The sequence below is a fragment of the Schistocerca serialis genome, chromosome 2 (genome assembly GCF_023864345.2).
Source record: "Schistocerca serialis cubense isolate TAMUIC-IGC-003099 chromosome 2, iqSchSeri2.2, whole genome shotgun sequence".
In the NCBI taxonomy this organism is placed as follows: domain Eukaryota; kingdom Metazoa; phylum Arthropoda; class Insecta; order Orthoptera; family Acrididae; genus Schistocerca; species Schistocerca serialis.
Genome location: NC_064639.1, coordinates 797,610,976 through 797,632,910, shown reverse-complemented (window position 1 = coordinate 797,632,910; position 21,935 = coordinate 797,610,976). Strand labels below are relative to the sequence as shown.

The 21,935-nt window shown below is 39.1% G+C and overlaps 1 protein-coding gene across 2 annotated transcripts in view; it reads right to left on the bottom strand.

The window, feature by feature from the left end:
- The window catches only part of LOC126458034 (galactokinase-like), a 145,046-nt gene that overhangs the window by 84,048 nt on the left and 39,063 nt on the right, over positions 1-21,935 (bottom strand). For both annotated transcript variants that reach the window (XM_050094826.1, XM_050094825.1), the window contains exon 2: positions 11,536-11,722. In XM_050094826.1, coding sequence (XP_049950783.1) covers positions 11,536-11,722 — 187 coding nt within the window. The remainder of the gene's footprint in view (positions 1-11,535; positions 11,723-21,935) is intronic.

Sequence of the window (21,935 nt, the reverse complement as noted above, 5' to 3'; positions counted from 1 at the left end):
AACCGAAAACATTTGATCGCAAGGTCATAGGTCAACCGATTCCTCCACAGAAAAACACGTCTGATATATTCTATACGACACTGGTGACGGCATGTGCGCCACATGACCGGAATATGTTGTCGACCCACCAGACTTGTACACTTCGCGAATGGGTAAAAAGATTCTGCTACCTTGCCGATTTAGGTTTTCTTGTGGATGTGATAATCACTCCCAAAAAAGTGATGAAAATAAGAGTTTGTCACATAAACTGCAACAAATGAATGCAACAGTTTCACAGTCGCACAGTTTTCCCTGTGCTCTGTCAAAACATATGTTTTTAACGTTTTCAAATTTTTCCGTTTAGGTGTATCGTCCCCATACTACGGCGCAGTTACTTCGCATCGGACAGACGGACGGACAGATAATAATTGTCTGAAAATAAAAAAATAAACTTTTCACTCGAGGGAAAACTTGAACCAAGGACCTCTCGTTCCGCAGCTGCTCACGCTAACCACGAGACCACGGCGCTCATTGGCTTAGGCTATCCTTGGTGTTCCCTATCTTGCGCATGGTCTACTCACTTTGTATATTTTGCTTATCTTTTCATAGTTCCACACAACTTCTTCCTGTTTTCTCGATTGATCTGTGTTCAGTTTTTCAAGGCCTATCCACTGTGCCAACTTATAACTAAATCTGAGGGGGGTGCGATGGGGAGGTTCCCTTGTAAGTTATGCTCTGTGCAAAATTCTACCAGGCGGCTTCCTCTTTTATTCCTTAACCCCATTCCATATTCACTTACTACGTTTCCTTCTCTTCCTTTTCCTACTATCAAATTCCAGTCACCCATGACTATTAAATTTTCGTCTCCCTTCACTATCTGAATAATTTCTTTTATCTCATCATACATTTCATCAATCTCTTCGTCATCTGTGGAGCTAGTTGGCATATACACTTGTACTACTGTGGTAGGTATGGGATTTGTATCTTGGCCAAAATAATGCTTTCACTATGCTGTTTTGTAGTAGCTTACCCACATTCCTACTCCTTTATTCATTATTAAACCTACTCCTGCATTACCCCTATTTGATTTTGTATTTATAACCCTGTATTCACCTGACCAGAAGTCTTGTTCATCCTGCCACCGAACTTCACTAATTCCCACTATATCTAACTTTAACCTATCCATTTCCCTTTTTAAATTATCTAACCTACCTACCCAATTAAGAGATCTGACATTCCACACTCCGACCCGTAGAACGCCAGTTTTCTTTCTCCTGATAATGATGTTGTCCTGAGTAGTCTCCGCCCGGAGATCCCAATGGGGGACTATTTCACCTCCGAAATATTTTACCCAAGTGGACGCCATCATCATTTAACCATGCAGTAAAGTTGCATGCCCTCGGGAAAAATTACAGCTGTAGTTTCCCCTTGCTTTCAGGCATTCGCAGTACCAGCACAGCAAGGTCGTTTTGGTTAGTGTTACAAGGCCAGATCAGTCAATCATCCAGACTGTTGCCCATCTAACTGCTGAAAAGGCTGCTGCCCCTCTTCAGGAACCACACATTTGTCTGGCCTCTCAACAGATACCCCATCTAGTAGTAGTATTTGCTATCAGTGACAAATTCTAATACCACAGTACCAGTAACTACTTTTTCCGATTTGGAAAATTGACCTGGATTCTAAGACCAGTCTCATGGATGAATGAATATATTTACATAGTGAAATTTGAGCCAAAGTACAATTTCTTTGGCCTATCAAAGGCAACACATGCTATTTTTGCACATCAACATTGGAATTGTTTTAGTATCACTCTGTCATTAGTAGCTATTGTTATCGGAAGAACTCTTGAGAATACTAATTCCATTCTTTGTGACTTACAAGTATGAAATTAGAGATTTGACGATGGAAGCATGAAAAAAAATTGAAGAACTGAATGAACTTGGTGAATTAAAAAAAAGTATCTACATGACTTTCAGTGTGGAATGGAGGACACCATTTAACCAAATATAAAAAGAGACTGATATAAATAACCATAAACAAACACCTCATTGACTCATTATATTTTTGTTCAGTGAATAGTGTAGCAATCGCCTGAGTTTCCGTTGTGTGAACATTAATGGAGTATTATAAATAATGTGTCACTTTAAAACTAGGAAGATTTATCAACATGGCACTGAGTAGGAGGATTTATCAACATGGCACTGAGTGAAAGTTATTTATGTAGTGGTATTTCAGTTTCTTTAAAATGTGATAGTGATGTGTGTAAAATACATGTAAAAAAGGGAAAAGAGGTTTACTGTGCACTGACTGCAAGTGCTGGTACCATGACAGGTGTGTAAAAGTATTTTTGAAATACATAAAAGATGAATGTGAGCGATCATGCCGTCAGTGTTTGGTAAGTGCCACAAAAAATGAAATAATGAACACACTAATTTTAAAAGAAACTATAAGTGTATTAACAGATGATCTGGAGATGATCAATTCAAATCATCAAGAATTGGTGAGGAAGTGTAATGAACTGGATATGAAATATACCATAATGCACTCTCTCGAAAACATCCCGTAGCACAAGACAACATTATCGTTACAAGTCATTCGGTGGCAAAAACATGGTGTGCGCCGTGTGACACATGCATCAACTTCAGCATGTGAGTGGGACCGCACTGATAGTGCTGTCAACAAAATCAATGACAAAGTTTCTGAAGAAATTAAAAAATGAACTTTCTGATGCAAAGATTCACCAAAGGACTGCATTCCAAGAGTCAAGAAAAAGACCTCTCTTCATACTTTTGTGAGAGTATACATTCAAAGTATTAGGTTTCAGGAAGGTTGAACCTGATGCCAAGTTAAATACAGTGGTGGAGAATATTGTAATAGAGACAAGTTATAATGATCCGGTTGCTATTTCTCCAGGCCCACTATATTAAGTCGCAGTCTACCCTTTTTTTCCAACAAACTTTCCGTACAGCTAATCTCATTAAATAATTCCTCTAGGGATACTATGATTGCTTTTTCAAATGAGAACACCCTAAACGGTCATATATTATAATTTGTTCAATTTATTTCCCATTGTATTTAAATTGTTACTTAAAGTTAATTTTCATTCTCTATTTGTTGTAACTAATACAGTGTTATACAGGGTGCACATAAAGTCCGGAAACACTTTCAATTATTTATTTCACAAGAACTAAACATTGTACAGATATCATACATATGGAATTTTGAAGAGAAACCCTGAAAGTTTTTTTTTAATGTGTACTGCCACAGCATCGTTCGGTAATCTACCGATAGTCAGCACTAGTCAGTGCAAAATATGGCGAGTTCAGGTGTGAAGCAAGCTTTATGTGAGTTGGAGTTTGACAAAATCAAGTGTGCTACAGCTGTTCAACGGATGTTTAGAAACAAGTACGGTAAGAAGCCACCAAAAAGAATGGGGCTCCTCCCAATTTTCATCGTTAAGTTCGTAGGTACCTGAACACGGAGTTGCCGCATCGATGGATAAGCCATGCTACAGAAGGGGACAGCTGTTTCATGAAAACCCCATCAGCAGATTTCACTCTGTGTAACTTTTTTCTGTGGGGACACATTAAAGATCTGTTGTATGTACTGCCTTTACCATGTGATGTAGGAGAGCTCTGGGAGAGAATACAGGAAGCAATTGCCACAGTTGATGATGCCATGCTGGGACGGGTATAGCAAGAATTCCATTACCATATTGACATCTGTCGGGTCACTCATCGTTCGCATATCGAATGTTTGTAAAAAAAACTTTCAGAGTTTCTCATCTAAATGCAATATGTATCACATCTGTATAATGTTTAGTTCTTGTGCAATAAATAATTGAAAGTGTTCCTGGACTTTATGTTCACCTTGTATTTTAACTATCTGTTTGTTTTTTAATATTTGTTGCTTCTGTTAAATAGTCTTCCGCTACTCTGTAGTTTTGTAATACAATTTGCTAGCAATTTGATGAGCACATTTGCACAGAGTTTTGTTAACTCCTCATGAATACTTGTTTTATTCAGTAAAACTGTAGGCACGTCAATCATTGCTGTACCTCGCTCTGTTAAGAGAGGTCTTACAGATACCACATGCCTCTTCCAATATGTTGAATACTCTTTTAGATAAAACAATTTAGCTTTCTGCTTTATTCTTATTTTCTGGCTGTGTGACATTTATATGTGTTGGCTGGTGTGTTAGAAAAGTATTTGTACACAGGTATGGGAAGGTATTGTTTACTTATAAATTATGGTTCCTGACAGCCTTTTTTTGTAATTTTGGTGCACTTTGTAGTTGGACTTCTTCTTTCTCAAATGCAGGGTGCCTTTATCTCACTTTTTATTTGTGGAAGATTGTCATAAATCACCAAAATTAATAAACTGTTGTATAAGATCGTTGCCTATAACCAGAATAAGGACATAAATTGTTTTCTGGATTATTTTTTATAATGACAAGCCTGAAGAATCTATCAGAACAACTGGCGAAATGGGCACTAAAGCTTCAGGAATAAAATGGACACGAAAAAAGCACGCTGACTGAATTATGAGAAAGCCACTAGAGGAACATTACAGCACTGGTGATGTCTCAGTTATCCCTGCATTAACAAACACTGCAGCCAAACAAAGGGAAGGTCCAGCTTTATTGAAGACCATAGCAGCCTTATGGGTGGAGGAGGCTGTCAATGGAGAATTCAGACAAATATATGGACAATTATATTAAAAGAATTAGAACAAATGGGATGGAAATCATCCCAGCTCTTTTATAGCCAGGCATACTGAACATGAGGTCACCTGGGATTTGTGAGACACTTGATAGAATCAGAAGCAGGTATCATTGTCCAGGTCTTTACTAACATCGCAGACATTTGTGTAGGCCACTGTAGAGAATGCCAATGAGGAAGCCATGCGGCCCAGTTAATCCAAGAATATTTTGTACCAATTTCTCCTCCAGTTGCTCCTTTTCAGTGGATTGGAACTGATCTCTTGGTAGGTTTCTCAAATCGACAAATAAGAATAAATGCATAACAGGATCCACTGATTAGCTAGCCTGCCGCATAGTCACCAAGGTTGCACAGATTACTGAATCTCTTTAAATCACCAGGTTTCTTGTACAGAGAGTCAGGTGTGAAGATCTCTGATTGTGGACAAATATTGAAAGTAATTTCATAACACATCATCATCCACAGGAAGACAACTGCCTACTTGAAGACTAGGGCCTCATGAAACATTTTAATAAGACAACGGTAGATATGATCTCAGTCTACATTGGTAACAAACAAAGATAGTAAGATATAGCACTGCTTGTTGTGGCAGTCACATACAACACAGTGAAGCAAGATATTATAGGTTTCATGCCATTTTTTTTCTGATGAGGCTGGAACTTCAACAAGATAACTTGTTCCAGTCTCAATGTGACAATGTTCATATTGATTACATTAAACATAGCATCACCAGAACTAAGTCAGTGTGCAGACATATGGACCTTTGACACCCAGGATATGGATCATGAACATTACAGTGCCAAACACCAACCAGTAAACTACAGCCCAGGTGACCTATAATGGGTTTTTACACCTGTGCTGAAGGTCGAGCAATTATAAAAGTTACTGAAGTGCTACTTTGACCATAAACAAATCCTACATTTCTTGTCAGACATCACCTACTTAGTAGAGGATATCAGTAGGTAAACTTGAAGCCTTATTATAGCCTTGAGGCACAGATCTCTGCCCAATGACAGCAATAGCTCAATGGGTGAACCCCATTTGAAATTCACAGTGAGCATGACAGGGTGAAAACATGACCACAAGATGAGGGTCCACCAGTGACACATATATGAAAGACCATTGACTAGGTACAGACGTAGTGAAATATAATCCATTATGAAACAGTGGTTCACCGTCTTGCAAGGAGAGATAACGATGCCATGTGCTGCACATCATCTGTCATGGTGCTATGATGCTGGTTGGTGACATGAGGGAAACCGGTTCAATTTCTGCCTCCTACAATTATTCATCATTTAACATTTGTGATTTCTAGAAGGTTATGGGGCATACTTATTTATGGACATTGCAATTTGCTAGAATATTTTATGGATGTGTATGCTTGTATAGCATCACCTGCTGTTGAGGCAGAAAGTTCAGCACTGTATATACTCTCACATGCACTCAATAAATGTGCTTTCATTGTGAAGCGTCAGTTCTTGCTGATGATCCTCCTCTCATAACTGGTAGTAGATTATCGATTTTTTGTGACAATATGTTACAAGCCAGATTTAACAATGGAATGTAATGAGATTCTAATGCCAGGACATTAATAATGTGTTGTAGGCAAACAATAGCTTCAGGTGCAATGTAAATACAAAAGGAGGGGTCAAAATGGAGAGTGAATAAACAAAGAGAGAAGACAGAAAAGAGAAAAACAAATTGTTAGATTAGATTTTTAGATTAGATTTACTTTCCTTCCAATTGATCCGTAGTGAGGAGGTCCTCCAGGATGTGGAACATGTCAGAAAAACAACAATACATGACAAATATTTACAACTAAAACAAATAAGCTAATGTACCATTCCACAGGTCCCAAGTGGAATCATCGTCATTTTTTAATGAACACTAAGAGTCATTTTACAAATACTAATGCACTGAATTTAAAATAAAAAAGTTTTTATTTATTTATAAGGTAATAAACATGTAATACAACTACTGTAATACTTATTTACAATGAACACATTACTGCACTGAAATGGTGCAAAAGTTAGATTATACTTACTTACACACACACACACACATTTTCAATGAACACATTACTGCACTGAAATTGTGCAGAAGTTATGTTGTACTTATATACAAATCAGTTGGTTTTACTAAGAAATTCATCAATGGAGTAGAAGGAGTTGGTCACCAATAAATCCTTTAGGCTTCTCTTAAACTGAATTTCATTGGTTGTTAAGCTTTTTATGGCTGCTGGCAAGTTATTGAAAATGTGTGTTCCTGAATAATGCACACCTTTTTGTACTAGACTAAGTGACTTTAAATCCTTGTGAAGATTATTCTTATTCCTAGTATTGAGTGCATGAATTGAGCTGTTGGTTTGAAAAAGTGATATATTTTTAATGATAAATTTCATTAAGGAATAAATATATTGGGAAGCAGTAGTTAGTATCCCTAGTTCCCTAAACAGGCTTCTGCAGGATGTTCTTGAGTTCACACCACATATAATTCTTACTGCACGTTTTTGTGCCCGGAAAACTTTAGCTTGGCTTTATGAATTACACCAAAAAATAATCCCATATGACATTATGGAATAAAAGTAAGCATAGTATGCCAGCTTTTTCATTTTTATATCCCCTACGTCTGAAAAAATTCGCATTGCAAACAGAGATTTGTTAAGACGCTTCAGCAGTTCTGTGGTGTGCTCCTCCCAGTTGAATTTATTATCAAGCTGTAATCCCAAGAATTTAACACTGTCTACTTCTTCTATCTTCTTGTCATCGTATGTTAGACATATACTCTTGGGACACCCCTTACAAGTTCTGAACTGCATGTAGTGTGTTTTTTCAAAGTTTAGTGACAAAGAATTGACTAGGAACCAGTGATTAATGTCCACAAACATTTTATTGGCTGATCTTTCTAAGACTACACTTGATTTGCTATTTATTGCAATGTTTGTATCATCGGCAAACAAAACAAACTTGGCATCTGGTAATGTTACTGATGAAAGGTCATTGATATACACAAGAAAAAGTAAGGGCCCCAAAATGGAACCTTGTGGGACCCCGCATGTAATTAGTTCCCAGTTGGATGATGCCTGATTGCTTGATACATGTCTCTTTCCTAATAACACCCTTTGTTTCCTGCCAGAGATATAAGATTTGAACCATTTTGCAGTGTTTCCTGTTACACTATAATATTCTAGTTTACTTAAAAGGATATTGTGATTTACACAGTCAAATGCCTTTGACAGATCACAAAATATACCAGTTGCCTGCAATTTTTTGTCTAATGAATTAAGCACATTTTCACTGTAAGTTTAGATAGCCTTCTCAATATCAGAACCTTTTAGAAATCCAAACTGTGACTTTGACAGTATGTTATTTGAGATAAGATGGTTATAAAGACGACTGTACATTACTTTTTCGAAAATTTTTGAGAATGCTGGCAACAGTGAAATTGGACAGAAATTTGATGCTATTTCTTTATCTCCCTTCTTAAACAGTGGCTTAACTTCAGCATATTTCAGCCATTCAGGAAATATTCCACTGATAAACGACTGGTTACATAGATAGCTTAATATGTTACTTAGCTCAGAATCACATTCTTTAATTAACTTTGTTGATATTTCATCATACCCACTAGATGTTTTTGATTTTAAAGATTTTATGATGGAAATTATTTCTGTTGGGGTAGTGAGGGTCAAATTCATATTATGGAAGTTACTTGAAATGTCTGGTCTAAGGTAATCCATAGCAGCATCTACCGAACCTGACAACCCCATCTTTTCAGTAACAGTTATAAAATGTTTGTTAAAAAGTTCTGCAACACTATACACATCAGTCACCAATGTATCATTTACCCTTAATGCTATTTGTTCCTCTTCATGTTTGGTTCTACCGGTCTCCTCCTTCACTATATCCCATATTGTCTTTATTTTGTTATCTGATATGACTATCTCTTCCTTGTGATATATTTGCTTTGACATCCGTATTACAGTCTTTAATATTTTGCAGTATTTCTTATAATGTGCTATAGCATCAACATTGGAAATGTTGCGGATTGACAGATACAGTTTTCTTTTTGTTTTACAAGATACCCCTATTCCTCGAGTAATCCATGGCTTCTTTGTAGACTTTGCTCTAACCTTGGTAAGTTTTGGGGGAAAGCAGTGTTCGAATAAGGTAAGCACTTTATTAGCAAAAATGTTATATTTTTCATTCAGGCCATGAGCACTGTAAACATCAGTCCAGTGAATGTCTCTGAGGAGTGTCCTAAAATAATTTTTGGCTTCCTGATTACCCTCTTGAGCTCAGATTTAACAGATTTTATATCCTGTTCAGTATTAACATTTAGCAGAAGGAACTGCATGTCATGGTCTGAGAGGCCATTGACTATTGGTTTTGTAATATAATTTTGTTCATTGGACTCTTCTATAAAGATATTATCAATGGCTGTTTGTGAGCAAGTGGCTATCCTAGTGGGGAACTTTACTGTGGGAATTAAGTTGAATGATAGTGTTACTAACTCAAATAAGTTCTTATTGGGAGAGTCTTTAAGGAAATCTACATTGAAATCACCAGCAACCACTATTTCTTTGTTTTTGGTTGTTAAATGGGCCAGTACAGCTTCAAGGTGGTTTACAAACAGATTAAAGTTACCTGCAGGTGCTCGATATACACTTAATATTATGAAGGATTTTTTGTGAAAATCTAATTCTGTTGCACATGGTTCCATATGCTGTTGTAGGCAAAATTTATGAATGTCTATGTTCTTAAATTTATGACAGTTCCTGATGAATGTGGCAACTCCTCCTTTCTCCATTTCTGCTCTACAAAAGTGAGATGCTAACCTAAACCCTGTAACACTTAAAAGTTCTGTACCAGTGGTCACATGATGTTCAGAGAGGCAGATTATGTCAGCTGGGTTTGAAGACTCTAATTCATTTATGCAGATAATTAATTCATTAATTTTATTTTTCAGTCCTCGAATATTTTGAGGCAATAAAGATAGCTGACATTTCACATTGACTGAGTTAAAATTGGGTTACAAAAAAATAATACCTACACATGAATTGTCAAATTTAAAAAGTTACAATAAATAATAACTGTTGTAGTCAGAAAGGTAGTTATGGCTGAAAGTAAAAAGAATAAAATCAAGGGAGAAAATTCTTAAGAGGGCTAAAAAAGAAAGGTACAGAAGAGAGACAATTAAAGACACATACATAAATTAGAGCCATGTAGACAATACAGCAAAATGTGTACTAACATTTATGAAAATTAAAGCACCTAAGATTGATGCAGGTAACTGAAACAGACTTTATAACACAAATTCGGTAAATGACAGTGACAGTGACAGTGTCATGATTGGTATTGCAGAACTGTAGATGATCTCTGACTCTGAGAATTCAATATGGTCTGAAAGCTTCAAATTGTGGAATCATAACTTCTAAATGTTTTGACACTGAAAACATGAGAAGTCCAAGGAATCCACTCCTTATGTAGGGTGTATGCAAGTCCAAAAACCATTAACAGTCTTTGCAGGATCACGGTGCAAAGCAAGCTACCAACCAACAATATTCCAGTTGTGTTTAACAGACACCATGTCAGGTGATTGCGCAAGCCAGGGAATTGGCAGTAATCGTCTTTCCTTGAAGAAGCATTATGCATTTCCTACCACCTGTGACAGGCATTGTGCTGCTACAATACAGCCTACTAAATTGTCAGAAGAATGGGCAGTACCCTGAGCTCTAATGCTTCCCTGGTATAGCAGCTTCTGTCCAGATTGTCCTCGATGTGTAGGTTCCAAGAACACTGGGAGCATTCAGTGGCATCACAAATCATCACCTTGGCAGGCAGACTATTGCAGACAGCCATATTACATTTACCACACCAGCAGCTGACATACATCCTGCCATCAAAACAGATTGAAGCAGAACACCTCTAAAATCAATAAATTTTACCTCTCAGTATCCCAACAACAGAATCAAATTGTACATTTTATTTTGTGGTTTCTGGACACAATGATACAATGGTATGCACGCCACCACCCATTCTACTGGATGCCTGTTCACAGAATAAGCATTATGCAACACTAACAATTCTGATCATACAATAGAGGGTGTTGTCACATCTTCTTGTATGCTGTCTCTGGGAAACCTTAATTACTTATTGCTGGTAAGTTGTTTTACACTTCCTCTGAGTTAGATGCATTCATTCTGGGCATTGCAGTTCACACAAATGTTCATCTGTGCTGGAGGGTTTCATAATTCCAGAACCAGTTGTGCTGATTCCACAATAAATTTTACAATCCAGACCATGCTGAAACTACATATTAACAGTAGCTGGTTTAAATAACTGTATCTTTACAAGCCAAAGTCTCACCATAGTTTCCAACCAGATCACATGAAACTATATTTCTCTTGATTATGAAGTAACTTACACGTTTCCACACAGTTGTCTTGTCATGCCAGATGTTGAAGTAAATATATAATTCATCTACTCGCTGAATAAAAGCACAGACAAGCACAAACACAAAGAGACAAAAATTCATGCTCATCGAAAGAGAGCTACTTTCATATTGCCAAAGAAAGGATAATGTTGGAAGAAACAAGAATAACTGATTCATTAGGAGGGGTGGCCACCTTCTTCGCAGCTAATAGAATGTAATTCAAGTGGGGAAATATGACATTCAGGGAAATCAGATAATGTTTTCTAAGAATTTTTGTAGTTACTCATGACTATTGAACCAGTGTCCAAAATGTGCTTTACTATATACTGGGTTTACTTCAAAAACCACAATTAAAAAACTTAAATCGATAATTAAGTAGTGCTAATTATGTAGTTACAAACCTTTAAAATTCTGAACAACTCCTTTAACATAATTAGCCCATTTAGGTGACCCTGGCTGAAGAGACTGCTTAGACGGAATAAGAAAATCAGTTTCTTTTGGTGCATCACATTGCTGGTTAGTTGTCAAGACATGGCAGGTATCAGTATTATTCTTGCTTCCTACCACAACTGTCACCAGAGGTAAAGCCTGTTGAACAACGTACATTGAGTTACAGACAACAGACAATACATTCTCTTAAAATGATAAGAGGTACATGGTGATTCTTAATGACACAGACTGACTGATTACAGTAACTCTATCAAGGAATTTAGGTGATACTAGAATTTGGAAATCATTGTGGGATAAGTACATGTATTTTCATACCAACTATCATTTAAAATAAGGTTTTACATTATGTTAAATGGGTATTTCAATCACTCATCCATGCCTTCACAGTGCACTATTAACCACTATTCAAACTACATGTGTACTTACAGCACCTTTGACACACAAGCGAGTATTGACAGTCAGAGCTGACATATGATATTTGCTAACAAATGCTGACAATCATATTCACAACAAAAAATTGCAGGGCCCACCATGCAGAATGAGTAAAAATAATGTGTGCTGATAAATATGTGATGGACATTAGAATAAAATGTTATAAAGAACTGGCAACTTACATGAAGAAGATATTCTGATACATTATTATGTGTGGCAACTTGGTGAAGCAAGTCTAACAAACAAAAAGGTGTGCAGCTTTGTGAGTATAGCAGCAGTGAAAGAAGTCACTATACTGCCAAATCACAACTAAGAAAATTATATATTATTGGGCTATTGTTAGCATACATAGTTGTTTGCAGTAGGTTTTTGGCAACTGCATGGACATTACAATGCCATGTCCTGTTGCTACAAACATAGCTAATCTAGACAGCAGTGACTCAGCTAAGAAAGCAAGGGAGTTGGACTGTGGAAGTGAAAAACAAACTTGATGTATGGGTCAATCTACGGGGTATCAGAGAGTCTGAGCACCATGTAGAGATGAGTATACAGAAAGGCACAACATGTGAACAGAGTGAATGGTAACAACTTGCACGCAAAACAAAGAACACAGCACATTGCAAGAGCCAGGTCTGAATTGGTTATGTCAGCATAAGAACTGTCAGGTAAACCTGTCAGCAAGTAAACACCCAGATCAATGGTTCTGACCATACAGAGTGCGGCATCTGGGACACGTTGCTGCACTAGTCTACCGTAAGACCCACCACATCTCATTTTACGTCCATATAGATGTCCGCTGGGGCATACTCAACCCTTGAAAAGGCCATGTATGCCTAAGTTTTATGTCACAACCTGTATCACAAAACCAGAGAGGGTGTGAGATCTTCCAGCAGTGGGTCTACCTCTGATGTAGGCAACACAGACACAGAAGACTCTGCCACAGCATCAGAATAGGACAGCTGGTCTGCCTGCACCAGTGAGGGTGAGGATGCAACCATGGGTGAGTGGAGAAAGGAGGGAATGGGTTCCAATTCCATGAGCTCTGCAGTTGGAATCACAGGAACAAACACTACCATTGTCCCATTCTGTGAGCGAAAGTAGGGCAGTGGAGGATGCGGTGCAGATGGCAGCAGATGTGCATGCTGACACAATTGGGGGTGTCCTACAGGGAACACACCACAACTGGCCACATCACCTGATTAGCATTGTGTATGTGAGTACAAAATGCCATATGGATCAGCACTCCAGATGGTACAGTGGATCCTCATGCTTTCGAGTGCTCACGTCTATGACATTTTGTTCTCACATGCCTCAGCTATAGCATGAGTTGCACTTGGGTAAGCTTGAAATGAAGGCTTTGGCACCACATCACATCTACTGGCATGTGATTGATCGTGACTGAACTTCTTGTGTGCGTTTGCACAACCTGTGCACAGAAACAGGTTGTGCCATGGCTTCAGTTTTCTCCTTGACCAACCCCAGTGCAACCTTGGCACATGGTGCACATTGACACTGCAGGCCCATTTTTGGGAAGCATATGGTTTTTGGTAGTGGATGCATTGTCTGACTTCCAGAATGTTGTTAAACCATCTTCCATCATGTTCACAGAAATGAATCGCATGTTATCTGTCACTTTTGTTATCGAGCGCCCTCCTCCCCACCCCCCCTACCCCCCCAAACCAAGTTTGCGTCTCGGTCCAGCACACAATTTTAATCTGCCAGGAAGTTTCATATCAGCGCACACTCCGCTGCAGAGTGAAAATTTCATTCCGGTAAACTAATGAAGTTTCAAGAACTGGCTTTGAATGAAGACTCTGGGAATATACTACAACCCCCTATATATCACTCCCACAGGGATCGCGAGAATAAGATTAGATTAATTACAGCATGCACAGAGGCATTTAAACAATCATTTTTCCCACATTCCATGCACAAATACAAATGTATTAGATTTAGTTGTAGAGAAACTCCGTGTAACAGGCATTATTTTGAAAAATACAACCCCTAAAAAGACAACAAAATTCATCAGATCACTAAAATTTAGTAATACTGCTAACTTTGTCCTAACTTGAGCTATGTCTGTACTCAGTCACTGGCTCATGGCATACTACTTTATGAACAAAGAAACACAATAGAAATATCCATCTATAAAACCAGAGATGGGCAAATGGCTCTGAATTACAGACCTACTTTGATGGGTGGCAAACTTTTTCTGACACAGTCAGATGCAGGCTTTTTTAACAGATACACTGCAAATGCTCTCATTTTACAATATCGTATGTTAAAAAAACTAATATTCTTCAAATTGGTTTTGCTAAGACCAATCTCAGTAATAATACGCAACAGGCAGTTGAAACTGCAACATCAGGAAGGCAGAATGCAACAGACATTATACTGGCATGTAACATATGCTTGGATACAACAATGAATTGCATTCCAGCACAACCATAAAGTAGATGAAGTAACACTATCAACATTTAGTATGTAAGGTAACATTATATAGCCAGTTTGTCATTCAGAAATAGTATCTGAATGTTGTTTGTCTGTGAGAATATCATATTGGGCCTGATGCAGTGAGGTGATATGTCTAACAGCATGTGTTGGAATTTGAAAGTGGTAGAATCAAGTTCTGTCAAGGTAGTAGTTTGCATTTCTGTAATAATGGTGCTCATGTTGGTTGGCGTCCACTGACTGTCACATGAATATAGAATCAATGGATTCAGAAAAGCAATACCAAACACCATTCAAGATCTCAGAGACCCTGTGTAAAATACATGATGGGATATACACATTGTTCCCTTGGCTGTGCAGGATTATTCAAAAATGTCAATTACCTTGTGTCAGGAAAAGGGCTCCTTATTGGAAGACAGGTATACACAGAGGCATTGTGATATTGTCTGGAGTACCATGGACTGTCAGCAGGGAAATCACTGTTACAGCAGCAGAGAGTGTACCAACAGTGTTGCAACCAATGACATCAATGGACACAGAAGTGAGAGTACATTGTCTTTTCAGGTGAGTACCACAATGAAAGTATCCATGTGTGGAGATTCTAAGGATAATGAACTGTATGAATTGCATTTGTTGCCATCATATGTTCCAGCACCTAGTGTAATGGCTTGGAATGCTGTTGGGTATGCAACATTTGTTGCACCCTATTTCTGATGTCTTCACGATATGGTTCCACAAGGTAAAGGAAGCCCACATGTTACCTATCATGCCTTGATCCATCCCAAAACAGAGGGTGCCCAACTGCTGCCCTGGCTACCATGTTCTCCAGATCTCTCACCCACTGTAATCATCTGATCATGGGATGCCAGGAGACATGTACACTACTATTCACTGGGCACTATGATTAATTCCTACACAGATATCGTTCAAAATGGTTCAAATGGCTCTGAGCACTATGCGACTTAACTTCTGAGGTCATCAGTTGCCTAGAACTTAGAACTAATTAAACCTAACTAACCTAAGGACATCACACACATCCATGCCCGAGGCAGGATTCGAACCTGCGACTGTAGCGCCTACACAGATATGAAGAAGCTTAGAATGGCATACCAGAATCTGTCATCCAATCACAGTTTGCCTGAATGCCTAGCCAGGTTAGACCCACTGTTGCTGCTAGAGATGACAGCTCTTTTTACTAAGTCTCATGTTCTGTATATCTCCATATCATCTACAAATTACTATACCATCAATGCACAATAAATAAAATTTCATTATTTGCTATTCTTTCTGGTGTTGCAGTTTCATAAGCCAGCAAGGGGGTGAGCAGCTGTCACATCAATGGCCTTCTGCCATTATTCAAACTCCATGTCAGGCTGCATGTTTTCATAACTTCTACTTACTGTTGTCAGTGCCTCTATAGTAAAAACTGCCCAATGGAAACTCCTGCAGTTAAACCATTGGTGAATTTGCAATGTCTGTTCACTATGTTATGTACAGATGACCAGTATCAAATTTCCAGTAAGAATAAATTACACAGATGAGTTGTTTATGCTAGCAGTTCCTAATATCCAGTTGACATACATGCTCAGAAATACACTTACGTACTTGATATCTGGGTGTGTATTGTGTACTTAAAGTGGGGACCTAGAAACTATGGAGACTCTTTGTCCCACCATAGCCCTCAGTGGTTCACAACCCAACAACAGGCCACAGCAGTCCAACCACCCCACCACAGCCCCACACTGAACCCAGTGTTATTGTGCAGTTCGGCCCCCAGTGGACCTCAGGAACGTTTCATACCAGGCAAGTGTAACTCCAAATGTTTGCGTGGTAGAGTAATTATGATGTACACGTACGTGGTGACAGTGTTTGTGCAGCAATCGCCGACATAGTGCAACTGAGGCAGAATAAGGGGAACCAGCCCGCATTCGCCGAGGTAGATGGAAAAGCGCTTTAAAAACCACCCACAGGCTGACCGGTCCACCGGACCCCGAAACTAATACACCAAGCGGATTCGTGCCGGGAACCGGCACACCTTCCAATTCGGGAAGCAGCATGTTACACCGAGCAACTAACTGGGTGGGCTGATATCTGGATACTTTATTCACTATTTGTGGCAAGTGAATATGACCCAGAATTTCAGTGTTTCCAAATCCTGGAGATGAGAACTGACCACAGAACACATATTTGGCTTTTGAATTATGGATGGTATTAATTTTAGTTGTACTTACATTTCTTTTTCATCGTTATTGTCTGTTTTTCCTCTTCTGAGATTTGGCAGTAACTGTTTCTTTCCCCATTGTTTTTCTTGTGGCCATAGGGTCTAGCTGGTAGAGCACAAGACTCCAGCTCTAGATGTCCTCAGTTCAGTCCCAGATGGGGTAGGAATTTTCCCTCTTTCCATTCCTTCCATGACGACCCCACGCTGATCAGCCTGCTACCGAATCAGTAATGGCGATCTTTCCCAAGAGCACTACACTAAGCATCAGCACCCTCCTAATCTCACAAGGAAGAAAGATGTTATTGTACTTTAGTCAGGCCAACAGCTCAGTCACTGGTTGTACCACAGATTTTATTTTTTACTTAACTGGTTTCCCTTACTTTCTTTTGAGTAAAGAGATATGCTTCACCTTCTGAAAACTTAAAACTGATGTGTACTTCCTGTACACGTGTGTGCTGTATCCTGCAACAAGTGCATATGAGTGCATATGAATGTGAGTGTGCCAAGTGTAGTGCCACTGTGTGTGTGTGTGTGTGTGTGTGTGTGTGTGTGTGTGTGTGTGTGTGTGTGTGTACTTAAATCGACTGCCAACTGCAACAGTGCGGACCCAATTGTGTAGTAACCAAGTTATACATGAAGCCAATCCAAATAACACAAGTATGGCTTTATTCATAAACCTCTAAACAATAACAGAAATAAGCCTCTCATGACTCCACATGTAACAAGACAAAAGAATCATACAGAAGGTGCAATGTAAGCGATACACAGAACAACTGGTGTGAGCAGTACAATCTAAAAGAACATAGTGCGAGTGAGTCAGCACTGCTTGCACCTATATCAGCAAGAGTCACCAGCAGATGGCACAAAGGCAACTGTGCCGTGTTCATGCTTCCTGCAGGTCTGGCCTGGGGGTTGGCCTGTGCTGATACAGTTGGCGGCCAATTTAAGTACACATGCACAGCAACACTACACTCACTGCACTTACACTCACATGCACTGATAGTGGGATACGGCAATGTGCTTGTCAGTTTTGTTGTTGTCATTCCTGTACCAGTTGTGAGCTGCTATACAAGCAGACATAAAATGAATAGTGATAATCTGATCACCAAACATTAAAAAGAACATCCTGTTTAAATCATAATTCACTAAAAGTATATTATACATATATATGGCATAATTACTGATTGATATTAAACATCATTTCTCAGTGAGTGCAATCAGTGTCTGTACAAACCAGTAGGCTGTACGAGTATCTCTGACAAAAAAAGCATTGAAATAATGTTTTAAGATGTCTGTTTTCAAAAAAACATCTCTCAGGTCACATTACTGGAACCTCTTTTTTACATATCAAACACTGAGTATAATTATCATGGTGTTGTATTCCATACCAATGAATGCTGTGAGTACCTGTATCGTTCTTTTTTTTGGATATGCCTCTCAGTATGAAAATAACATCATTTATAGATCAAAGGTATGTACCTGTTGAAGAAGCAATGGAAGCAACTGAGTATTGGAAATACATTCTATTCCGTGTGGCAAAAGAATCTCTCAGCACTACTTTTTATGTCTTCTGTAATCCCTTTTTGAGGGCAGAAACTTCTGTGTCACTGTACAGAATGTCCTGTCATCTGAGTGCCAGACTGTAGTGCGTGTCATACTAGGATCGGTGCTTGGCACCTGTTGCACACTCTGTACGTGACACATTCATCAAAATGCCCATGCATTCGGCTGGCACTGCACAGAGATTAAGTATCAATATATACACAAAGCATGTATATCTATTCCATGCAGTGCAGACACAAGACTAACTGAGATGATCTGGGATTATGTGCAGCAAAATAGAGGGTTGCTTTCAGTACAGTCAAAAGGTGAAGTTTTCATCACAGTGAGATGCCTAGTCCCCATGGATAAGTGGTGGGTAAACATTCTGGATGGAATTGTACAATGAGGAAACATAACCTAGTAGTTATGTGCCATTCTTTACAAAAGCCTAACTTGGTACCAATTTGCTGAAGAACTGACAGCCAAATCGATGGGAAGTTAATGGCAGTTCAATTCACTTTGACCTTAATACAACACACGTCAGGACCTTGATGCTGTTCTGCACAAGATGGGCTGTACCTAATTTTGGAGCAAGTGGCAGTTGTAAGACAGAACAGGACCAATACACAATTTGATCACAACCACAGGGTGCAAAATTGAGCTCTCAATTTCGGACTGCTTTTACCTCAGGTTTTTCCGATGACAGAATTCCATTAGGTACCAAGAATACCTTGCCTCCAGAGGAGGTTTAGGTGACTGATCAGAGAGTTCTATGAGAACTGTACAGCTTCACAGAACTGATGCATCTAGAAGCTGGACAACTTGGTGCAGCCCCACAATACCATTATTTGGCCACACCTAAATGTGGGAATACTGCTGTTACTTCCAGCATACTAATAAAACTTTTTTTCACATGTTTTAGATTGACACCGGGGAAGACTGTTAAAAGGAAAAGCCTTCAAAGAAGAACAGGAGCCAAGGATTTCCACCACTATGACTTTGCTGGTGTACATCAGAGATATTTGGTAGCATATATGCTACTCATAATAATAGTAAGTTTTCCATAATAAAATGGTGATAAGTCTCTGAGACTGTGCAAAGGCTATGGTGACATAGGTGGTAAGGTATTACTGTGGAAAACTGCTGCAAAATTTCGAAATACTAAAACATCCAATACTGGTCATCAGCTTTGACCCTTGACATCATCAAAACAGACACAACCATTCAGTTCTATCCAATGTGGTGAGCATAACATCACAGATTCAATAGAATTAACAATATGAAAACAAATTCAAAAATTAATCACAATAATTTGAACAAGAATGCCAAAGTAATGGGACATCCACACTAATTAGTGGGTTTTGAGCAGGGAGAAACAAAACAAACAACTTTCCTTATGAAACGCTCATACCCAAATAGTATATCTGTGTGTTTTAATGTATGAGCATTATGTTACTGATCTGTGTGTGTGTGTGTGTGTGTGTGTGTGTGTGTGTGTGTGTGTGTGTGTGTGTGTGTGTGTGTGTTGAAAAAGACACTACCAAACAACAAAATCTCACTGCAAATTCTGGTATCGCAAAGTACAAGTGATCCCAAAATTCAGGACACTGCACTGTGCTCCAACATGCTGATGAGCCTCATTATAAGTCAGTGTAAGGGAGAAGGAAGATGGGATTTAACATCAAATTGAGGAAAAGGTCATTAGAAATGGAGAACAAGCATGGATAAGATAAAGACAGTGATGTATCCTATGCCTGCGACCACGATTACCAGACCATAGACATGGCCGATGAATAGCCTGTGCTCCAGCTCTGCAGGAGACATTCCTGTTGCAGACCCTGGTGTCAACAGTAGTACACGCAGGATATAAACATCACAACAAGCTGGATTGTGTTGAAAACATACTGGTGTGTTTTGAAGGAGAACTCCAGCCAGCACCACAGAGAGACATGGCACTAACTTCACCATGAGAGGCACCAGCCTTGAGACCAACAGTGCGCACGTTCTGGACACAATTGGGAGCACTACTTTGCCTACACCAATGACATGCTAATCATGCATCAAGCAGATCACTCCACTGGGTGTGTGTTTAGATGGGGCCCAGTTGCTCTCTGTGCCACTGCAAGCTGTTCTGATGCAGAATGATCTCCAGGATCTACACCACATGGTTCCAGCAGCTGTCCATTCCAGAAGACACCTCACAGAAGTCACTACGAGCAGCCAGGAGACTTCGCATCCTTTGACTTGGCCTACCTTGGACTTGGTGCTCCAAAACTGATATTACTGTGTGGCACTTAAACTGTTAAACTGTGCTCATTATTCACCAACAATATATGACCTAATGGACTTGGATTTTTCATTATTAAGTGCCAGTTCTACATGAACTTAAGATTTATTATCCCTATCATAGCTATTTCAGTGACTCCGATACTTTGGTGGAACTTATTATCTTTCATGTTTTTGTATAGAGACAGAGACTGAATAATCTATGATTTATCAATAGTCAACTTGTAGCAGTGGTAATCTGAAATGAATTTACGCAGTTTATCAAAAGCTGCATATTTCTGGTGAAATGAATCTAAATGTTAGCTGCATATAGCAAGGGACAATCCTTAATTCATATGTGTTACCACATAGGGCACATAAGTTGGTGACGACATTTTTCATGCATGTGCTACACCAATGTTAGACTTTTTTTCCATGTTACTGCCAAGTTTCGAATGAACTGACTTTTATTTTCCATTCCACTTTGTCTGACAAAAGCCCAGTGGGCACAGCCTTACTCCATGCAGAAGACTTTTCATTTGTTGTCCACTAAACTTGTTTTGAATTGTTTATTGGGACTGTGCTCTTCTTGTGTTCCCGGCAGCGCAGTACAACTGTTGACAGTGTCTTGCATTTCATCCTATCACTGTAGGCAACAAGAGTACCAGTTTTGTTCCACCTGTTCAAAAAGAGTAGTATTTTTGGTTTCCACATTCATCCCTTTTCTCAACACCAATGACATCAAGTGGTTTGTCATTTATATTCCCAGTATTTTCAGTGCTTTCACGGACATTTTATGAACTATAGTGCCATTTTGCCTCACAAGTTCAAGTGTACTCAGCAAATCTTTTTGTTTCAGCATGTGAATGCAAAAACAAGTTGAGTTGATGCACCTACTGCTTACCATATAGCAACTTCAGAAAGAACAGAAGGCCCTTCTGCAAATGTGGCCCATCTGGATGCTTTCCAGCAACTTCAGCACTATCAGGAGCTTTTGTGATGGATGTGGATCTGAGTGAGGATCATTTGGCTGCCACCGTTACAAGAATTTGATGAGAGTTGGAGCTGTGGCCCGCCTTCGTCACAAGGTTGGAGCAATACTTCATGATCTCCACAGTTCAAGGTGACATGCCCAATGAGTTTCCTTCTAAGCCTACTCTGGTGCTCATGCCTATCCATATCAACTCTAGTGTGGATCCTCATACTTTACAGTATATTTATTTAAAATCCCAACTTACTCCCTATTATACTTCACAAACTGATTCCAGTGCTCAAGCACGTTCCCCCTCCCAAGCTGTCTTCCACGATGCTCCTGTGTGCTCCAGCACACAACAGTGCTCATGCACATGTAACCCTCTGTAGTCTTTAGTGCTCATGCACACAGTAACTACTCCAAGTCATCATCTGCAAAATAGTGGGACTATCTGCTAGTCCCCAACA